Source organism: Juglans regia, chromosome 12 (assembly GCF_001411555.2).
Source record: "Juglans regia cultivar Chandler chromosome 12, Walnut 2.0, whole genome shotgun sequence".
NCBI lineage: Eukaryota > Viridiplantae > Streptophyta > Magnoliopsida > Fagales > Juglandaceae > Juglans > Juglans regia.
Window position 1 is genome coordinate 18,467,317 of NC_049912.1, and position 19,326 is coordinate 18,486,642.

General features: G+C 37.6%; 1 protein-coding gene across 1 annotated transcript; it reads left to right on the forward strand.

Annotated features, from left to right (window-relative positions):
- Positions 1-1,161: 1,161 nt before the first annotated feature.
- LOC108982508 (5'-nucleotidase domain-containing protein 4-like) lies at positions 1,162-18,734 on the forward strand. The gene is made up of 17 exons (XM_018953908.2): positions 1,162-1,701; positions 2,236-2,333; positions 3,014-3,133; positions 3,603-3,692; positions 3,812-3,927; positions 4,348-4,447; positions 13,835-13,909; positions 13,991-14,038; positions 14,162-14,239; positions 14,322-14,441; positions 14,780-14,885; positions 15,998-16,161; positions 16,444-16,578; positions 16,916-17,046; positions 17,980-18,042; positions 18,179-18,257; positions 18,378-18,734. The coding sequence occupies exons 1-17, from the start codon at positions 1,401-1,403 to the stop codon at positions 18,441-18,443; spliced, it is 1,890 nt and encodes a 629-aa protein (XP_018809453.2). The 5' UTR covers positions 1,162-1,400; the 3' UTR covers positions 18,444-18,734.
- The last annotated feature ends 592 nt before the right edge of the window (positions 18,735-19,326 follow it).

A 19,326-nucleotide genomic window follows, 5' to 3' on the forward strand; every position in this document is an offset into this window, starting at 1 on the left:
ATGATTTTGTTTTGAAACCTCTTGATGAACCCAGACTATAATAAGGAGATATAATATCCATAACAATGTTTGAACTATTGCCTTACACTTGGAAATCTACTAAGTAAGGCACTAATTATGTTTTAATTAAGCGTTGTGATATTTAGTTCATTCTAGAGCAAAATTTTTACAAGTTACCATTTCTGCTGCGAATTATTACATACTACTGGAAACATATTAGAATGCATCATGCCATGAACTGAGTAATGTAGCCTTGTATTACATGTACCGATGCTCTAAGTCTCTGTTTCATCTCAATCAGAGATTAGGGACATCACACTAATCTACTTGCTCACATTGATTTATCTCATCAATATTAGGTAGATACATTTCTTACAACGGTGCATCTCATCAATAGTCTTCCAACACCTCTTCTCCATCTTGAATCACTAAAGTTTATATGGTCATTTTTTCAAGTCATGGCTTTTAGCCTTAATGCTCTCGTATTTATAGTATAAATTAAAAGTAGCTGAAAATTTGCTAGAAAAAAGTATAGCAGTTATATTTTATCCTTAACAGGTAAATTAAAAAATTAGGCAAGTTACAAATATAAATGCAAACTTTAATATTTTGAATTCTAGATTATTTTTTTAAAAGATATGAAAAATGATATTTATTCTCTTAAACTGTGTAGGATATGCACACTCTTTTTAAAAAAATTAGATAAATTTAAAATTCACATAAAAAAATTATTTTTTAACAATAAACTACATTTAAAAAAAAAAAATAGAATGTGTAAAATTTGTATAGCGTAGGACTGTACTCGGCATTTATGGAAAAGTGCAAGCATGTAGATGAGGGGTATAATGTTCTAAAAAAATAATGCTTCTTATCACTCTTTTACTCTTTTATAGTTTATTTAAATTTTTATTATTTTATTATTTTATTTTAAATATTTTTTAACATCCTTAATCATTAAAAAAAATTTTAAAAAAATATAACTTATTAATAATAACTTAATTAATTATTAAGTAAAATAAAATTTTAAAAAAATAAAAAATAAGTGGTAGGAATATTAAACCTATCCTTATCCTTTTAAAAATATAAAATAAGTGCGGGAGAATGTTGAAGCAGCTAAGCGACAAAAGCATGTAGCTTTTAAGATATAGTGAGGAGTGAAAAGATTATCCAGAGAATAGGATTACAATTTCCTTTTCTGCGCTTTCGGTTCGAGTCATGAAGTGCAATTCGAGCATATTCTTCCTCTTTTATGTATTGTGATATATTCCGTCTTCTTCTTCTTTCTACCGAGCCTTGCTTGCATCCGCAAAAGCCCCGCTCATAGCAAAGTCCCCCCAACCTTGCTTTTGACTCGAAACTAGAACCCAGTGGCACCGCTTTCATATTCGAAAGAGACAGGCATGTATGCGGCAGAGGTTTTGGGCAAGTTCTGTGTGTACAGTGAGACCCCTCTGTCTGTCTCAATGGCCTCCACCCTTTTTCTCAGAAATCCCATATCCACTTCTCATGTTTGTACGCTTATGATCTCCGCGAGAGCTCCAATGCAGCCGATGATGATGGGGTGTCGCTGCAGCATGGACTCCAAGCACGTCGGTGGCGATCTCTTCTCGGTGACCTCGTCGAGCAAGTCCGACGTTGATTATCTGGGCCAGAGCACCAAAGGGGATTTGAATCTCAAGTCGGAGCATCTTCAATCTTTTGGTAAAAACTAATGTATATTCTTTATTGTTTAAACGGATATTTTGTTTTCTCCTGTTTTCTTGGTTTCCCTCATCGTGTCTTCAGTGTCTATTGCTACTCAATTGCAATCATTTTTGTTTTCCCTTTGTGCTCATTCATTATACTGGCAACATAACCTCACCTTCCACTTTATTCTTATTGGATTACGATTTTTCATTTAAGCTAGAGCTCATTCGATATTGTGCCACTTGAATCAAATCGTCCTTTCGTAGTAATTCTATTATCGGCTCATTGCACTTGCCAACACCAGCGTAGGCAAATTCCCGGCCTACCCACTAAATTATTTCCACCTTAATATCTGCGCCTTGGTTTTATGTCCTCTCTTCATCTTTTTTTTTGGAATGCCCAACATGCTGCACCAAAAACACGCAGGACTTTGTTGTTCCATTATTGAGTTTTCCTTCTAACCGCTGCCAATTACATGAGGCTGTGATCACATCTAAATGAGTTGTTGCATCTTTTGCTAGCCACGTGCTTTTTGGTCTTTCTATGTAGGAATTGATGGTCAGACGACCTTAGAAGGCCCAATTGAAGAAGTAGCCCGGGTGGAAGCTGAGGAAGCTAAGGATTTGCTTAGAGACTTGGGTATCCCGGTGCAATTCTTTTCCTACATTTTGGTTCCTGTAATTGTATACCAATGTACTTTTGGTTTTGCCGAGAGAATGTTTGATCTTTGGTAACTAGTGATCGTGATGACTGGATTTGAATATCGATAGGCTATTGCCAGTAGTCTTCTCTGTGCTTTTTTCATAGCTCTTCCATCTCTCAACCAAATCATCTTAACCACTTAACTGTAATTATAAATATGATACTACTTCATTTATAATGTCAAATCTGAAGCTGTCCTTAGGTATGTGAGGATAAAGCCAAAATTTTAACTCCATAACATCTACTTAAGTCTATACGTATTCCTCACTTTGTTGTTGACGTTCATTATTTTTTTCACTTTTATTTCATAGTGCTATACATACTTTCTTTTCCCTTAAGATATGACCCCTCATACTTTTAAGGAAATGTGATTCTACTTGTCTTTTATTTTTCTTGCATGAATTTGGAAATTTTGCTTGTCTTCGAAATTTGAATTGCTGGTGTCGACTAAATTCCTTCTTCTTCTCCTCCTCCTCCTCCTCCTCCTTCTTCTCTCTCTCTCTCTCTCTCTCTCTGTTGAAGTACTTGTGAAAACTGAAATATTAAACCTTTTTTTTTTCACTTTATTTGATTTGCTATTGCTTCCTTCTGTTTTTCCATTATAACTTTCCTTCTTAACATGCAGAGCCCTTATTTGTCAAGACATTCACCTCGTGGTATATTCTGCAGTCGAACTTTGAATCTCCGATCAATCAGTGCCATTGGATACGACATGGACTATACCCTGATGCATTATAATGTGATGGTAAATCAGTTTTATATCTTTATAGGTACCCATTTTGATATCACAATCAAGTGAATTTGTAAACATTTAATCCCACATGTATTTAAGTGTTTTTGCATTTTTCTTTTCATATCATGAATTATGTATCATCTTCACATTTACTTGTGCCAAATGAAGCACGATATTGTGGATAGCTTTTCTCTGATTCTCTTTTTTTTTTAATTTCTGATATTGTTTAGTTATAGCGTTGCTATCTTAGATGAAGACTGGTGGAGACTTTATTTCCTCTTTTCTGATATCATGTGCATCAATATCTCTAGATGTCTTACATAAGACACCAGCATTGGAGTTAGATGTTGCTAGGAAGTTTATTAGTAGTGGTGAAGTTATTCTTCTAACTCGTATGTCTAGAGCTTTTATTTATACAGTGCTAGTCTGCTTCCATCACCGGGCAATTGGAATTGTTTGTCATGGATCTGTTCTCTTGCAGGCTTGGGAAGGACGGGCATACGACTACTGTATGGAGAATTTAAGGAACATGGGTTTTCCTGTTGATGGACTTACATTCGACCCAGACTTGGTGACATCTTCATTTCTAAGCAATTTGAAGAGTATATAGATCATGTCATTCACTCTAGTCCTGCTATTTGAATTTTCTTTCCTGTTTCTAAGCACATATTGTTTGATTGAGTCACTTAGGTCATTAGAGGCCTTGTCATAGACAAAGAGAGAGGTAACTTGGTTAAGGCTGACCGATTTGGGTATGTTAAAAGGGCAATGCACGGCACCGAAATGCTTTCCACTCGAGCTGTAAGGTATGGTGGAAAATTATTTATTTGAAAGCTTACCTGCTCATTGCGTGAACTGTGAAGCAATAGGGAGTCTCATAGTGCACATTTCATGGTATACACCCAGTCCATTAATTAGCTAGAAAATGACTCTTCACAAAAGGTTGATACGATCCAATCTTTTTGAGCAAAATATTGGACCTTGTGTTTTGTTTCAACCATTCACCCCAGTATTGTGCCTACGTATCACTATGAAATACTAAGAAGTGCATTTCACCCCTGCACATGGATTATGTTGACTGCATTGTCTCATATACTGCCTCATTGTGTGGTACATGTATTGGCTTCTGTTTCTTCTACATTTAGTGTTTTGATGTATCATTTGTTAAAAAGAAAAAAACTGGATTATATATCTTATAGTGCAAGCTAACTTTCTATGCATGGAAGTGAGATGTATGGGAGGGAATTGGTGGATCTACGAAAAGAGAGTCGATGGGAGTTCTTGAATACACTATTCTCAGTTTCAGAAGCTGTAGCTTATATGCAGGTAGTTCTTCTTATATTCCAAGATAATCTTGAACATGTTAGTTGTCTTGTATTTATTTCTCGTTCTAAACTAGACTTATACCAGTCCATGTTGATGTTACATTATAAAATGATGATTAACACTATAAGGGGCCCCTGTTCCCATTCAATTTTCATTGTGCTGCTTGTAGAGGTCGCTTACAGTTTCATTTAATTTTATGACCCCACCCCTTGTTACATTTTTTAAAGTTAACATTAATGTTATGGTTGGAAAGGTCAACTCATCTTGATAACGATTGGCATTTTTTTCTGATCTTGTACCATTAAAAGTGCAAGAGAAAGTCATGTACTGATATAAAAGAAAGAGTTCATGACTTTTTTGCGTAATAGTTCATAATAGTAACATTGCTGGAGGAGATCTCTTGGTGACAAAAATCAAGGGTGTTATGGCTCAAGGAGGGAGACAAGTGCACTAAGTTCTTTCATAGGGTGGCTAATTCTCATAGGAGGAATAATGCTATTGATATGTTGATGGTAGATTGTGTAGTGTCCTCGGATCAATTAGTGATCAAGAATCACATCACGCAGTATTACCAACACCTCCTATCTGAACAACACACTTTGCGACCGAAGTGGATGGTTTTAACTTTTTCAGCATTAGATTAGCAGTGCGCAGGGTGGCTAGAGAGGCATTTTGAGAAGGGTGAAGTGAGTAAAGTAATTTGTGGCATGGCTAGTGACAAGGCTCCAAGCCCTGACGGTTTTACCATGGGTTTCTTCCAACCTTGTTGGGAAGTGATCAAGGGCTACCTTTTGCGGGTCTTTCATGATTTTCATACTAATGCCAGCTTAGAAAAAAGCCTTAATGCTACTTTCCTAGTACTCATTCCCAAAAAGATGGGGTTTGTGGATGTTAGAGACTCGCCCCATTAGCCCTGTGAATGGTTTTTACAAGATCCTTTCTAAAGTGCTAGCAAATCGATTGACAAATCCTTTGTCAAAGGTAGACAAATCCTAGATTCGGTCTTAATTGCAAATGAAGTTTTGAATGGACGACTCAAATCTAGAAAACCAGGTTACTTTGCAAATTAGACATAGAGAAAGCCTATGATGACATTAACTAGAAGTTCCTACTTTATTTATTTGCTAAATGTGGCTTTGAGGAGAAATGGCAGAAATGGGTAGAGTTTTGCATTTCTACAATTTAGTTCTCTATCTTGGTGAATAGCTCACTGGTGGGTTTCTTTGACTCCTCCTGTGGTTTGAAACAGGGAGACTTGCTCTCTCCTTTACTTTTTTTATTCGTTGTGGAAGCTCTTAGTAAGATTATTGTGTGTAATACTCCATATGATAAGTGAGGGTAGGTAGTGTATGGGATCCCACATTGCCTGGGAAGGAGAAGTTTTTGCTCTTTATAAGGTTCCAATGGGGTTCCAATTGTATCATTGACTAGTCCTTTTGGAGTATAGGTCATGTGGTTTAGGCTTTCTATTGGGGCGCTACATTGTGGGTCTTGTGGAAGATAGCTTTCTCTACGGTTTTTTTTTTTTGTAGGGAATGGTGATTATGGTTCCATGGATATTTCTCACCTACTTTTTGTTGACATACTCTTATTTTCTATGGAGAAAATCTCAGGCATATCCAATCTTTGAGGGCTTTACTACTTAGTTTTGAAGTTGTCTCAGGCTTGAGAGTTAATCTCTCAGAGTCTGAATTGGTGCCTATGGGGGCTGTCCCTAACGCGGAGAATTTAGCCTCTCTACTGGGATGTAAGGTATCATCTCTACCCGCGAAGTATCTTGGCTTACCATTGGGTGCTCCCTTTAAATTTGAGAGGATTTGAAATGGCGTGGTTGAAAAGGTAGAACGCAGATTGGCTTCTTGGAAGAGGTTTTATTTGTCTAAATGTGGTAGGCTCACTTTGATTAAAAGTACTCTTTCTAACTTACCCACCTATTTTATGTCCTTGCTCCCGCTCCCCACAAAGGTTGCCAACTGTATAGAGAAGCTACAACAGGACTTCTTGTGGAGTGGATTGAGGGAAGAGTTCAAATTTTACTTGGTTTATTGGTCACTTGTATGTACCCCAATTTCTGGGGGTGGATTGGGGATTCATAACTCAATGAAATTCAACAAAGCCCCGTTGGGTAATTGGTTGTGGAGGTACCAAAAACGAAATGGGGGCCCTATGGAAGTCCGTTATAGATGCACAATTTGGGGAGGCTTAAATGGTGCTTGATTGAGGTACGTGACACATATGGGGTGGATTTGTGGAAATACATCAGGAGACACTAGGAGATCTTTTGAAGACATGAACATACTATGGTACTTATAAAAAAAAAAAAAGACATGAACATACTATGGTGGGTGACGGCTCTATGACAAATGGTGGGGTGAATGAAGCCTCCAAGACACCTTCCCTGCCATTTTTGAGCTCACAAGAGAAAAGGATGCAGCGATAGCCGATCTCTTGGTCTTTTCTAGTGGCTCTGCTCAATGAAATGTAGAATTCATTAGAGCAGCCCAAGACTATGAATTGGAGACAATCACAGAGTTCTATGTGGCATTGTATTCCGTAAGTATGACAAAGGGTACCATAGATAAGATGAGCTAGAGCCCTTCCAAGAAAGGTAAATTCACGGTCAAATCGTTTTACCAAGTTCTAACGAGTCTTAGAATGACCATGTTCCCATGGAAGAGTATATGGCAGACGAAAGCTCCTTCAAAAACAACTTTTTTCGTATGGACAACATCTTTGGATAAGATTCTCACCACAGATAAGGAAACATCTGGTAATGGTGTTGGATTGGTGTTGTGTGTAAGAAGAATGATAAATCAGTAGATCATTTGTTTTTACACTGCGGGGTGGCCAAGATCATGTTGGATGATTTTTTCGCAAGAAGTGGATTGGCATGGGTCATGCCTCTTAGATCGTTGGATTCCCTTGCAATCTGGAGAGGCCTTCCAGGCAACTCACAAGTGACAGCGATTTGGAGAATGGTTCCTATATGTATGTGTCGGTGTATTTGGCGAGAGAGAAATAATAGAAACTTCGAAGACTGTGAGAAAACAATGGATGAGCTTAAATTTTTCTTTTTTAAAACTTTGTTCTTATGGGCAAGGGTCCATTGTTTGTAATGGGCTAAATGTCCATGACCTTAGACTTTCGAATGTAAACTCTAATTAGGTTATTCTCATGTATACTCCCCGTGTACTTGGGCATTGCCTACTTCTATGAATAAAACTTCTTGATTACCTATAAAAAAACGTTTAGCATTTACAAATTTATAAAAGCCTTTGACCTTCTGCAAAGACCTGATATAAAAGCCTCGTAAAAGCCCCCTTAGCTCTTCCTCAAATCCCTCACAGGACAACCCCACAAATTTGTTAGTCTTTGGCCATCTCCAAAACCCACCACGATGACTCCAATGTAGTGGAATTGACCTCTACAACAACTTCCAAGGGGCTGTAATTCAATAGTTCACAGTAGCTTGAGCCTTCCTCCACTAATAGGATCAAGTCTCCTTCATTGATGCCATTGTTGGGTTGATCTGTGAACCCTCCCACAGTCAAATCCATATTCTCTAATTCCCATGTTCCCCTGTGTTCTTCATAGCCAACTTAGCCTCCACTGAAGCCTCTACAACTTTGTCTTTTGTAGGACCGATATTTGGTAATTCACCTGAAACCTTCTGACATCTAGAGCTGCACCTACATTCTAGGTACCGGTGTCAAAAGTTCCATTGGCGAAATTGGATGATAAGACTAGGTGATGTCCTTGGCTTAGGTGTTATATCGGGTTGCCATCAGATGGTTGCTCAAGGGCTTTATTGCATAGACTCTAGAGTGTTGGCATTTGGAGCTTTGGTTGAGCCTATTTTTTTGGCATTGACATCTAGAGGCGAGATGACCATCAAATTACCTAAATGGAGGACTCAGAGCCTGATTAGTATTCAAGATTGTGCCCCAGGAAGTGGAAGCCCCAAATCCAACATGAATTCTTCGAATTGATTTGGGCTTGGGATTGGGCTAAAAATGTGGAAAATGTGGCCCGTCAACAAGGCGTTTACCCTTTTCTACTTTGGATTGGGCCCTTGCATCAAACTCATTGTTTCCAACAATCCTAGATCCGATATTGCACTTGTGCTCTTATTGCTCTAAGTCAGCTTCATACTAGCCTTCTTTTTAACATTGGCCACCTTTGTTGTGGGCTGCCCATGGGCTACATGGGTGAGATTGAGAATTAGATATGAGTCTGAGAAATGTGGGTCACCTTTCTTTTTGTTCAAAAAAGCTTTGTTTGGTAAGTAATTATTGCGCTACACTACAAAGAGAGCTACTTTCGTGAGATTGGTGATTGAAGTCAAGTATGGTAGCATTGTGGGAAGGTTGGAATTCAAATAAGGTTAACAAAGCCTTGTTGACGGGCCACATTTTCCATATTTTCCATCTCAAAAGAGCTCACGAAAGGGTGGCCCGTCAACATGAATCCAACATGAAGTCAAATGAGGTTTGAGATGGAGGTCTAGAAAATCATTCGGAGAGGGTGGGGAGAATTTTCTTGTTATATTAGATTTGAGGTGAGGGATGGATCTAAGATGTGGTTTGGGGATCAGCTTTGAAGATAGTCTTCCCAGATTTATTTAGCATTTCTTGCTGTAAGGAGACATCGATAGAGCTATGTTTGGTTGTTGAAATCATTTCAACTCTTCTCAAACCAATCATTGATGTGACCCACTAATTTTTCAACTTCCCGTAAAAAAGTTAAAACTCATTTCAACCTGCTTCATACATTTAAATACATATAACAACCTATTTACATTCAAACACATCTCAATGGGACCCACAAAATACTATTATTCATAGATCAACTCAAATCATCTCAACATCCAAACGCAGCCAAAGCTAATCCATGATTCCCTACGGTCTACGTTTGGATGTTGAGATGAGTTGAGTTGAGTTGTGAATAATAGTATTTGTGGGTCCCATTGAGATAGGTTTAACTTTTTTAGGTTGAGATAGGTTTAACCTTTTAGGTTAAAATGTATGAAGTAGGTTGAGATGCTTTTAACTTTTTTATGAGAATTTGGAAAAGTAGTAGGTCTCATCAATGATTGATTTAAGATGAGTTGAGTTTTGGTTCCACAACCATATACAACATAACTCTAGCAGATCTCTAAGGACAGATCCCTGATTGAATGGTAGTTTCATTAGAGCAATGCATTATTGGGAGGTCCAGATAGCATCTTTGTTCTTTAATTGTTTATACTCTTTCAAGTTTTTGTTTTTGTTTTTTTTATTTAAAAAGGAGGGTAGCACCTCTGAAATTTATTGAAAGATCCTCACTTTTTGGTGGAGGGAAACCGTGATTACATCAACCAAAAGAAACAAGCACAAAAGGAATAAACAATATCAAACTAGCCATTATGTCTAATATAAGGAAAACCCAACTTATACGTGTGTAGCAGGCCTTTCAAAAGATGTGGAAGATCACTAAAGGAAGTCTATCTATCTGAGCAACCATTGGAACCCATCCGAGCAAGAAAATCTGTAGGTGCATTTCCTTGTCTAAAACTATGGTGAATTGTAAATTGGAATGCCAAAGAGAATCCATAATCTCATCCCAATACTCCTCAAGATACCAAACTCCACAAGTGGTAGACTTTAGCCAATTTACCACAACCATCAAGTCCATTTCTATTTCAGCCCTTGTAATGCACATACTCTTAAGGATACGTGCACATGCAAGAGTGCCATACATTCTGCAAAATTGCTCGTGCCTTGACCAAGAGACATCGGAAAAGCCATCACCAAATTGCCTTGATCAAATCACACCACCAGCCCTAGTTTTTCCCGGATTCCCTCGGGAGCTCCCATCTACATTTAGTTTAAGCCAACCATGCTCCGGTCTCAACCACTTAACTACCTAAACGGTTTTTCTTTTTGGCGGTTTGTAGGGAATGTTCATATCCTCGAGCACCTGTACATCACATCTAGTTAAAGGTTTTTTGGTCTTTAACTTACCCGCAACTTTGGCAATCCAAAATTTGATACTACGCCAAACATCCTATGTCGATTCCACCGCATCCTCCATCCGCACTTTACATCGCTTAGTCCAAAGCTTCCATGTGATAATGGATGGGATAATACCAATAAGCTGGCCCATGGTTGAGGATTTTGCTGCCTTCGTGAACCAAAATTCAACCGTGTCCTGCCAACTCCGATTTGGGACATGCTACATTCCTACAAATGCCTCACATCTCGACCAAATGAGCTAAGCTACTTCCCCCATCACAAGCACATGACTTTGATCCTAATAAGCCTCTTGAACGCAACAATTGCACCGTGATACCACTAGAATTCTGACTTTACGAACTTTGTCATCCACACTTAAAGTGCTGTTCATAGCCTTCCACATGGTTGTCACAATATTCTTTGGTAAGCTTGAATGCCATATCCAGCCAGCCCATTTATTTTTTGGAGCTTTAACCCGAACACATTCCCATGCACTTCTCGTGGAGAAATTCCCATCATCCTTGGCAGTCCACACCAAAATGTCATCACCTTCCTTTCTTTTACTCAACAAAGCAGCTATTTCCTCGGCTTTAACTGGCCCCACTAGACTATTAAGTAGGTCTAAGTCACAACCTGAATCCAAGATGCATTCCTTCACTTGAAGCCGAGGGGAAGCAATAATCGGTAAATGCGCCCCAAGTGCATCCTCGCCTAGCCACTTATCATGCCAAAAGGACAACTCCCCATTCTTTACCTTCCATTTAGAATGTTCAATGATACCTGGAATGCACTTAAGAACCATTTTCCAAAATCTTGTACCTTTGGTCGCATTCACCAAAGGAATATGGTTTGACTTCACATATTTGGCTTTGAAAAACCGAGACCAAAGGGATTTCTCCGTTAAAATCTTCCAAGCAAATTTCATATGTAGGGCTTTCTGTATATCATTAAGACTACGAATCCCAATTCCACCTTCTTGTACCGGTTTACACATCATCTCCCAAGCTCTCCAATGTTTCTTAGGTTTGCCCTCTTTTATACCCCGAAAGAAATTCCTAAAGCATCTATTAAGAGATGCTATAACCGATTGTGGTACCTGCAAAATGGAGAGGATGTGAATAGGAATGCTGCTAAGAACATGCTTAATTAGAAGAAGTCTCGCCCCATTGGTTAGAAGCCATGCTTTCCAACCATGAATCCTCTCCCAAATCTTCCCAACAACTTCATCCAAATGTACCGCTTTTAGTCTTCCACAAATAATAGGAACACCCAAATATTTAAAAAGGAGAGAGCCCTCAGAAAAACTTGTAATACGAAGCAGAGATCTTCTCCTAGCAACAGTGATATGCTTGGAAAAAATAATAGAGGATTTTTTTTTGTTCACCTTCTGACCAGACCCTTTTTCATAGAGCACCAAAGTTTTGGAAATAGCCCGCAATGATGCTTTATTTACATTTACAAAGAGCACAATATCATCCGCATACAAGAGATGAGAGATACTCGCGGATGATAAAAAGGCATTATTTTTCCATCCTGAAATTGTTTTTTCAAGAGCCTGGACAAGACTTCTTCCACCACAATAAAGAGATAAGGAGAAGGGTGCGGTGCACGGGACTGGAGTTTACTCTGCAGGGGTGGGTCCAAAGGACCTTGCCTTGGAGAGGTTCCCCGACATATAAAAAAAAATAAAAAAAGATAAGGAGAAATAGGATCCCCTTGACGTAAGCCCCGACCTCCTTGGAAGAAACCTTTTGGAGATCCATTCATCACCACTGAGAACCATGGTGAAGAAATGGATTGTTTGAAGATGGCACTCACCTGTTCAGAAAAGCCAAAAGCAGCTAAGACATGAAGCAAGAAACTCCAATGAACACTATCATATGTTTTGGCCATATCTATTTTCAAAACCACATTTCCACCCCAGACTGGTTTGTTGATGCTATGAATCATCTCCTGAGTAAGACTTATGCTCTCAAAGATACTTCTTCCTGGGATAAATGCTCCCTGCTCAGGAGAAATCATCCTGGAAAGTAAAGGAGATAACCGTCCCACAAGAATCTTAGTGCATAGCTTATAAAAAACAGAACAAAGACTAATGAGACGAAACTTGTCAAATCCCTTCGGATTGTCCACCTTTGGAATTAAAACCAGGAAAGAAGCAGAGAAAAATTTTGGAAGGGAGGACCCTTTGAAGAAGTCATGCACTGCGCAACCTTTCAAGTTGTGGTCTTTCAAGTTGACAAGATGGAGCTGATAAGATTTGTGGGACTCCATCCAAAAGACAAACCTTTGAGGTCAAATCCTTTTACAGTGTGCACTTCCTCCAAGAAAATCCTCCTTTCCCTTGGAAGACTATTTGAAGAAATAAGGTGCCATCAAGGTTAGCTTGATTTGTCTGGATGTCTACTTCAGGAAAGATCTTAACGATGGATAACTTGAGCAAGAGGAATTTCACTTTATGTCTGGATGTCTATTTTAGGTGTAAGCACAGAAAAAGCATCAATGACTTTGTGTTTCACTGCAAGGTGGTTATGGGTCTTTGGACATCAATGTGACATCAATGTTTTGTACATTTGGGATTGAGTGGGTCATGCCCTGGTTGTTGGTGGATGTAATGACTTGCTAGCAGGCCTCTTAAAAGTTAATAGTAATTTAGAGGTTTGGAGGATGGTATGTTTTTTTTTTTTTTTTTGGCTATTGGATGGGGCTTACCAATCTTAGAAGATTGGCAGGAATGTAACGCCTGGATCTCCAAAGATTGGGAGGGGAAGGTGTAAAAGCCATTATATGTTTGAATGGCAGTGCACAAGAGCTTCCACCCCTCTTAACTTTCTAGACTTCTTGAATTATATTATTTTTATTTTATCTCCCTAGTTGAGTGTTTCCCATGTATACGTCTGTACGTGGGTTAAGCCCCTTGGGGATTTGAATAATATTACCTTAATTATCAAAATAAGATTTTTGGCATTTATAGTTCTATGAAATTATTGGAAAACTCATACAGAGAGTTGTTTAGATTTTGGAATTTATAAAATGTGCAGACAAAAAACAAGATGGGAGGAAAAAAACAAATTCCAAAAACATTGTCTCGATTACTTCCCAGTGAGTTCTATATTATTCCAAACAAATAAAACCACTGGATGGTTTGATAACAGAGACAAGTTAGAAACAGTTTGCAAGTTTTCTCTTGCATAGCAATATTTTATACAAATGGGTTACTAATTTTCCATCCATGTCATCTGTCATGATCTTGATGTCTAGTAACCTTTAGATTTTATTGTATCCATTTCTGTTTCCTTCTTATCTACAATCTCATTTAATCGATGTATGTCATTTTTTCATTTGGGTAATCAACATGTATTGGACTTCATTGAGGTCATGTGATTGTTTTCAGATGGTAGACAGATTGGACGATGAGGCAATAGCTGCTGCACAACTTGGTCCACTTGATTATAAAGGGCTTTACAAGGTAACATGCTCTCGAAAATTTTATCAGACAGTGGTATATTAGTATTCATTATACGCATTTCTTTCCTCAATCTGGTTTCAGGCAGTTGGAAAGGCACTCTTTAGGGCACATGTAGAAGGTCAACTTAAGGTATATATAACCATGGATATAGATTGTCTGGTGTTCAACTTTTTGGTTCTCAACCACCTATTAATTTGTGGTATTCATAAAGTCTAAGTGAATGTCTTTTTTTTTTTTTTTTTTTATGAGTAGAGTGAGATAATGTCCAAGCCGGAACTGTTTGTTGAGCCTGATCCAGAACTTCCTTTGGCACTTTTGGACCAAAAGGAGGTACTTTATTGTGACCTTTTGTCTTTGCATAGCATGTGAAATCATTTTAATCCTTATTTACTTGGACATTTTCACATTACAGGCTGGTAAAAAGCTTCTGCTTATTACCAACTCAGATTACCATTACACAAACAAAATGATGCAGCATTCCTTTAACAGATTTCTTCCCAACGATATGGGTTGGCGTGATCTATTTGACATTGTGAGTATACATCATATATTTTATGCTGCACGCAGCACCACTGACTAGTTAGCATTCTTTTGTGCCTTCATAAGTATTTTGCTACACCATAGTAGGATAAGTGTTGGTTAAGAATGCTTTCTGAAGTGTGGTACAAAAATGTTATCATTCTCAGTCTCATTCTTTCCCTTATCATGCCCAAAACATCAGAATCAATTTTTCTGGACAGTACCTTTCTCGCACATATTGGACTAATTGCTCCTTCCATTTTTGTGGGTAAAAATTACTGAAAAAAGGAATTTTGGCAGAGCATCAATAAGCACTAAATATGAGTTTTTTTTCCTCCTGTTTGTGTGTAGGTAATAGTCTCAGCAAGGAAGCCAGAATTCTTCCAAATGTCACAACCAATGTATGAGGTGGTGACAGGGGAGGGCCTTATGCGTCCGTGCTTCAAGACTCGTACAGGTTACTGATGTTTTGGTGCTTGTTCTTGTTGAATCATTGCAGTGTATATATAAGTTTTGAAGCAAATAATTCTAACTTTTACGTTATCATGCTCTCCCATTAGTTGCATTTGCCTTTGTTTCTATGATGCGCAAACCCAGTAATAAATAAGTGTTTGGAGGATATGATCAGAAAGATCCTACATACCAAGGAGTCAGTTATAATAGATTAATAAATAAGATACAAGGAGTTAGGCTACTCTGCCTGTATAACATGTCATAATGGGGTTATGGATTTTTTCTGTCACATTTAATGTGGGCTTTGCCTGCCCAAAAGTGCTGATAAATGGCACTGCAAGCTCATCCAAGTGTATTATTTGACAATCTGAAATTTTGGTTTAATTATGTTTTTGTTCATTGATAAGCAATAAAAAATTGGTAATAAGAGTTAAAAGAATTAATTCACAGGATGATTATAATACATCCTCTCAAGAAATTACCATAAAAAATTCGAAGGAGCAATGAAATTCAAGAAAGAGTTTGGATGGTCCCTTGTGCTTTGAATAATATTGTCTTAATTATAAAACAAAAAATAAAAAATAAATCTCCATGTATACAGCCTAAAGCACCCGACTAGACAAATAATGCGTAAAATGATGGCTTTAAGCAAGTTCACATTTGGCTCTACATCATTGGAAGTACAATTGATTGCCACATAATGCAAAGAGGAACCGCACCCCAAATCTTCCATTCTGTATTGCCTGGTTGTAGACTGTGAAAAGCTCTTTTGGCCGGTAGATAATTTGAGCCGAGGAATATAAGCATATCATGATGCAAGTTAAGTCATTGCTTATTAAGCAAGTATAAATCATTAAACTGTCATGCATCTCTTAGTAGTGAATGTGAACTACTTAATAGGCAATATGCTGATTTCCTGTGAAACTCTAAAACTTCATAGGAATGGTGATGTTCTTGAATTGTTCAAAAATTACTATTTCTCTTCTCAACCAACATTATTAAGGCTGCTGACAGATCATTTATCATTTATTTTTACTAATATATACTTTGACTTTGTCCAACTTGATTCAAAATCCTCATGCACTCATTCTACATTTCTACTACCATCGTCTACAGGGGGCTTGTATTCAGGGGGAAGTGCTCAGATGGTTGAGAATTCTTTAAATATACACGGAGATGAGATATTGTATGTTGGTGACCATATTTACACAGATGTAAGTCAATCCAAAGTCCATCTCCGGTGGAGAACGGCGTTGATTTGTCGAGAGTTGGAAGAAGAGGTTAGTGTATCTGAGATTGCTTTATATGCTATAGAAGGGAAGGGAATCATGCCTGTTTTTGGGATTTCAGATGCCTATAAAGTTGATCACTTGCAGTGATGGCATAGTATGTATGACACAAGTAGAAACTAAAACTGAATCCTAAAACATTATTGGTTTTAGCTACCAAAACATTTATGAAGTACAGATTGTAGCACACAGTTAATTTATTTGCAGTTTGAGACTTCTGATATGTTACACTAACAAGACTATTTTATGGTTAATGAAATATTGGAACTGCAGTATAGTGCTTTGATGCGAAGCGGGGGCCATAGAGCATCACTGATAGAGCTTATAAATCAAAAGGAGGCAGTAGGGGATCTTTTTAACCAACTTCGGCTTGCATTGCAGAGGCGAACAAAGGAACGTCCTGCTCAAGTAAGCTTTGTCCTGTCCTGTTATATGACCTAACATTATTTATAATTTTGGAGTTCACCCTGCCTTTGCATTGCTGTATCATTTTTGTTTTTTTGTGTGCATAATGTTCATTTTACTTCATGTGCATGTCCTTCATGAACTTGGTCTTGTGATGCTACTTACCGTATTTTCATATTGTCCTTCCTACTAGCATGCTTATGCTACTTTGCAAAATTTTTGGGTCATCCATTTTGATTTTAATAAATTGATATCCTAATCAGATAGATTTAATGATCTCAGAAATCTTTCGAGTCTGGCAATGTAGTTCTTGATAATTCATTTGTCAATGTACTTTCAGACCCTTGCTGCAACCAATATGGATCATCAAGAACTCACAGAGAGCATGCAAAAGTTGCTTATAGTCATGCAAAGACTAGATGAAAAAATTGCTCCCATGCTAGAAGCAGATGGAGAGCTCTTCAACAAAAGGTAAGAGGAGGTCGGCACACTTTTGGTTTAGAACCCATCTTCGTTATATATTTATGTCAAAATGAGGTTATAGTTATTATTCTTTTCCCTTGGATGTTGTTTATAATGTAATTGGCAGTCATTGTTAGCTCAGTTAGATCTCGACATTTGGTTTTTGTAATTCAAGTCAATTTTTTTATGCTTCTTGGCTCACCTTACTCATGAATCATGATGCTTATTATATCCAGTGTACTACTCTGATATAAGAATATCTGTTGCAAACCATATTTTAAAATTTTCTTCATTCCATTCTATTTTTTTCTGTGGATAAGTGTATTTTACGGCTACTTTATATATACAAGGAGCTTCCGCTTCAAGAATACGCTCATAGGTTCCATGAGGATATGCCATCTGCAATGCTGGAAGGGTTGAACATAAAATGAATGAAGGATTGAATATAGAATGAATTAATGGAGTTAGTAAATTGATGTAGAAGATGACTGTTTCCAGTAAATACGGTTATTTGCTAGCGTTCAAATAATTTCCTAATAGGAAAATGTTACCTAAACCTACCACTTCACCTTGCATCCCACTTCAAGATAATATTTCCAAGAATGGGCTAGCCACATCTGCATTATACTGCAAAAGAATTGGAAGTTCTTTTCATCAATTTAAGGCCCAGCTCCGCCTAGTAAACATTCCACATTCCATGTTGGACTTGCACCTTGCAATCCTCTTTCACAACTTGCCCGTCCAATGTTAGGACTTAACAATAAGGGGTGTCACATGGACCTTGTAAGACTTGCAGATTGCTCCTTCTAACTTGGATTTACTTTTGGTTTGGTGCAATTACTTGGTTTACACAACAAAAAAAATCAGATTTTTCTTGTGATGTGGCTTAGATCTAATGCATCCTGAACATAAGGCTAACATGCTGTACTTGTCCGTCATTAGGTGGGGATACCTTTCACGTGCAGGTCTGTGGGATAAAAGCCATTTAATGAGACAAATCGAGAAGTATGTTCTCTTTTCTTGACCTGCTCCACAAATGATTCAATGTATAGAATTTCTGTCATGTCTGCAACCAAAGTTGGAAGTATAAGTTTGAATATTCTCTTCCAAAGTGGTCATCTTAATTATCTTGGCAATGCAGGTATGCTGATATATATACATCTAGGGTCTCAAATTTCTTACACTACACACCCTTCATGTATTTCCGCTCTCAGGAACAGGTATTTGGAGTATCATGGCTTTCTTTAAGCATGTTTCTGAATTGGTATATTATCTCTTTTTTAGTTGGTTTGTTAGAAAGACTGATATTGATATATAATTACATGCCCCTTCTGCTGCAGACACTTGCTCATGATTCACATTCGTATTGCCATTCCCAGATTAATGGGACAGCCGTTGACAATTAACACACAAGCTTTGTGTTGTAAAGTAGTAGGATCTTTTATTGGCAATTTTGACAGTAATGCTCAAGTAGATGATCCTTTTGTGTATTTCAAGACAATGCTGACTCCAAACTGTGTTCGGTACAATGCCTAAGGGTAGAAGCAGTCTAACAGGCCAGGCATAATACTCTAGTGAAACAAAATAAATAATCTAGCTTATGCCTTTGGCATTTTCCTGCGCCAAATGTAATCTATTGATAAAAATGGATGAGAACTGTGCTATTTATAAATATTTTAGTTATCATCTTTTCATCATCTCCTTTCGTGGCATCCGTAAGTGATGAACGAATGATTCAAAGCTTATGAGTAGTAGTAGTATTTGTCAAAATAGAGAGAGACTACACGCAGGTTGTCGAGTGGTCATTACCATACAGCGGTTGGTTAGAGCAGTCACGTTAGTTTTTTAGTTTACTTTGTAGGATTTCTTTGTAATTAAAGTATTTTTCAAAAATAATTATTAGTTGCTCCATGTGGTATTGAGATCTCCTCTAATTCATTTGTTTGAATTGGATTGTCTGTCTAAATGCCCTTTGGATCCCATCCCTAACCATGGGTTCTATGGTTGAGGGTTCAACCCCACAATTACCAGGACATTAGTAGTCCCTCAAAAAATTGTCTAACAAATAAAAGAATTTGGCTTTTCTAATTCAGAAACAAAAAAATTAAATGTTATATAAAGTGGAATGCTATGCATCAATCACTATTTATTTACACATCTCATATCTATAGATTTTTTTTTTCAAAAAAAAAATTCTCATTAACTACTATTCACCACCCTTGTTTTCATATCTTATGAAAAATATCTACACACCCTATGAAAGAAAAACGATGGGTAGATGTATTTTTC